The sequence below is a fragment of the Opisthorchis viverrini genome (assembly GCF_000715545.1).
Source record: "Opisthorchis viverrini unplaced genomic scaffold opera_v5_110, whole genome shotgun sequence".
Taxonomy (NCBI): Eukaryota; Metazoa; Platyhelminthes; class Trematoda; order Opisthorchiida; family Opisthorchiidae; genus Opisthorchis; species Opisthorchis viverrini.
In genome coordinates, this window is record NW_008751760.1 from 1,299,642 (window position 1) to 1,302,922 (window position 3,281).

The window sequence follows — 3,281 nt, forward strand, 5'->3', positions numbered from 1 at the left end:
ACTTTGAGGATGTTACGGAGGCCGGTGGGCGGGTGGATTTGAGACCAATTGAAAGGAGGAAGACGCTTCGCTGCGAAGCTGTTTATTACCAAACACCAACTGAACAGTTACAAGCTATTGGACAGGGAAGTAAACGTCTCATATGCGCATATTGTTAAAAAACTGAGCATGCTCACGCGTCTTCTTGGAGTTTCATGGGTATTTACTGACTATTACACAATCGTAAACGAACGTTGCAAAGCAGTTCCACAAGCTCCGTAGGAACCCTTGCCTTCCATTAGAGGCGGGGTGGTTTTCGACGCGACCACAGACTACTCGCATGCCTGATCATCCATGTGGATGTGATTATTTCACAGACCATCATTATTTTCAAAAGAAGTATAAGCCTTGTGAACGACGCGTGGCTGAACTCTCTCATAGTCGAACGTGAAAAACAGAACTGATTTTAGAGACTGTGTTACCAGCGCTCACTGCTTCGCGTGTGGTATATTTTTTTACAAAATGAATCCACCAACCTGTCTGGTATGTGAGCGTGCTTAATTTCGTGATTTGTTCGGGAAACTTGCACCGAGTTAAAATTAGGCTTTTCTTCGGTGGCTTATATTTCGTCCCCAATTCCTCCTGTGAAGCCCGCTATTTTCGCTGCTCATGTGTCCTGAGAGACGAGAGGAAAACGGTTTTTGCCTCGGGCTATCGCGTTAGTCTGCATTCACAGTGGTAGCTCAATTATTCATGGTTGTCTGGACGCACGAACTACTCAGAAATCCGAGATTTTGTTAGTATAGCAAATGCTGTTTTGGTCCCTCACTTTTCCTAATTTTCTCCACCCCCGTTCAACTCAGAACATGCAATTTCCAAATCAGTATTCACTGAATTCATGACTGATGTTGATTCCGTACACACGGAACCTTGAAATCATACGTTTGTGTTGAAGGAGCACGAAACTCTCTTACGGCCACTTCAGCGGTCCAGTCGATAATTACCCCTCACTTGCATTTAACATGCGCAGTATTCACGGATCCGAACAGTGATGATTCAGGGTCAAAACTGCAGTCTTCCTGTTCAGGAATAGCGTTCGTTGGTGATTTAGGTTCGCAATACAAGCAATACATCTACTTACTGAATTCTTATTGGCGCTGCTGGGTGAGGAAGCGACGTTTAGTCACAGACATGCTGGAGCAACTAACGGATGAATTACAACAAAAATTGATTGGCCCTAGATTTTTGTGAGCGATTCCTTGGCGAATTCCTCTGGAAAACTTTCTACCCCCTCACGAAGCGGAAGATCCCTAGATCCGTAAATAGCTAGGTAATGAGTGACCCCCCGTACATAAAACAGGTTCTCCTTATCGTATTCTGATGCTCCAATTCCCTCAGTTTCGTAGCCTCTTGGTTGATGGTATTCTACGAAGCAGAGTCAAGTCAGCAGAATGATTGAGAGATTGATGTTCAATGATGCTAAAGATTGTGATCCAGCTGGTTTTATTTGCTATTTGCACGGTGTGTGGAAGGTAAATTCATTCTAGGGAAGGTCTCAATGGCGGATTTGTATGTGTATACATTTCTGTACACATAATTCTGTCCGACCAGGCGGAAGAATGACGATATGTTGCTACGCCAGGATAGAAGACCACCCATTTCAGTTTTCCCGTACGGCACCTTGCTAGTGAACTGATTGTTTCTCATCCGAAACGCTGGTTTTCAGATTATGCCATACATCCATACAAACATAAACATAGTGAAGTTGCACATCTTGAAACTGCTTCTTACACTTTGCTCGGATTGGCTTTGTTAGCGTCTCCGTACATAGCATTCATTGAACAGACAGTTTGAATGATGTGTTCCAACTTTGAGAATTCGAACCGGAATAGAAAAAAGGAAATCAAAATATCCTAGTTTGGGGGAATTTCAGAGGGGGGGGGGGAATTTCCAGGGGGGGGGGGAGTATGAATTCAGCTGACTGTTTTCAGTAGTCGTCGAACTCTTTTTGTCAAAGCGAACTGTAAGTTGTGAACTATTATCAGCATTATCGAGCAGAACTGTCCCATGTTTGTAAAATTCTCCGAAAGCAGGCACGTTACTGACGAAATTACAAATTTATGTTGTGAACTCGCTTCACTTGTTCAAGTTGTGTCTTATCCTTACGGAGAATGTGTGAGTGAGTCTCACTCAGCAGTTTAGTGGGTGTTTGGCTGCGTTTACTAGTTCTTTTTTATTGCCTTACACGTGTTGTGATGTGACAATTTAATTGCGTCCAGTTTGTGCTGGTAGTAGTGACCTCGCCTTGCGTGACAGATGTTTGAGTTCTAAATCCCAGCACGGCCAAACATGCGTACTACTGATGGGCTCTAATAGGTTTTACTCTCCATGAATCTCATGAGAAGCATCAGATTCCATTTTTCGATGTGATTCAGTTTTTTTTTACTTGGAAACGTCTGTATCGATCCATAACCATCTCGAAAGTTTAGTCTTTGCGTAATTTGTTTCTGAGCACTTGACTTAGTTCTCATTGTCCTTTCAGGATCACACAAACCTACTCACTTTCGTCCGCTCCGATGGGTTGTCCCGGCAGCCAAACCCGATTCCGTCCAAGCTTCTTCCCATTTCATTTGCCAATGCAAGTATTCGTCGACACCCCCGCTATGTGACAGCACACACAACCAGCTTCATCAAGAAGTAGCAGACCGTCAGACACATTGTTCATGTTCCCATGCCGGCAACGCACCTCAGTACATTCTGCCCGATGGGCAACGCACTTTTTGTGATCGCTGTGGGAATGTCACATCCAATGTGCCATCCTGATGCCTTATCATTACCATACGTCTTATTGAAACCTGGTTTTCCAGGTACAAAACAAAAATCGCTTGTCTTAGTCCCCAGTCTTTTCGTTCTCTGCATATTCAGGTCATAGTTTCATGCTATATTCGTTCTTCAACCTATTCACATGTCAATGACAGTACAGTCGTAGAAACTTCACTCTGTTAAGGAAACCCTCATTAGATCCTCTATTCCGCATCCTTCCTCAAGAGGAGTCATCACTGTAAATGAACGGGTCTATGACTTGTTTTTTGGGTTATTGAGTTGTCGATTACGGACTAGATAGCTATTGGTTTAATCGTTCTCGTCGACACTACGATATCTCTAAGTATCATAGTGTCAAATCAGTCCTGAAGCTGTCACTTCCGGTTAGCTCCAATTAAGAGTTATTGAAATCTGGATGGAAGTCTCACTGGTGCTGAGCCGGATGGTTTTTATCAAAGTTGGGTAGTGAGCCGCAGCTG

The 3,281-nt window shown here is 43.7% G+C and overlaps 1 protein-coding gene across 1 annotated transcript in view; it reads left to right on the plus strand.

Moving 5' to 3' along the window:
* The window catches only part of T265_13797 (hypothetical protein), a gene marked incomplete at both ends in the record, with an annotated part of 19,984 nt that extends 16,935 nt beyond the window's left edge, over positions 1 to 3,049 (plus strand). The window contains one exon of the mRNA XM_009170545.1: positions 2,522 to 3,049. Within this exon, the coding sequence (XP_009168809.1) occupies positions 2,522 to 2,802 (281 nt within the window). The remainder of the gene's footprint in view (positions 1 to 2,521) is intronic.
* Positions 3,050 to 3,281: the final 232 nt, after the last annotated feature.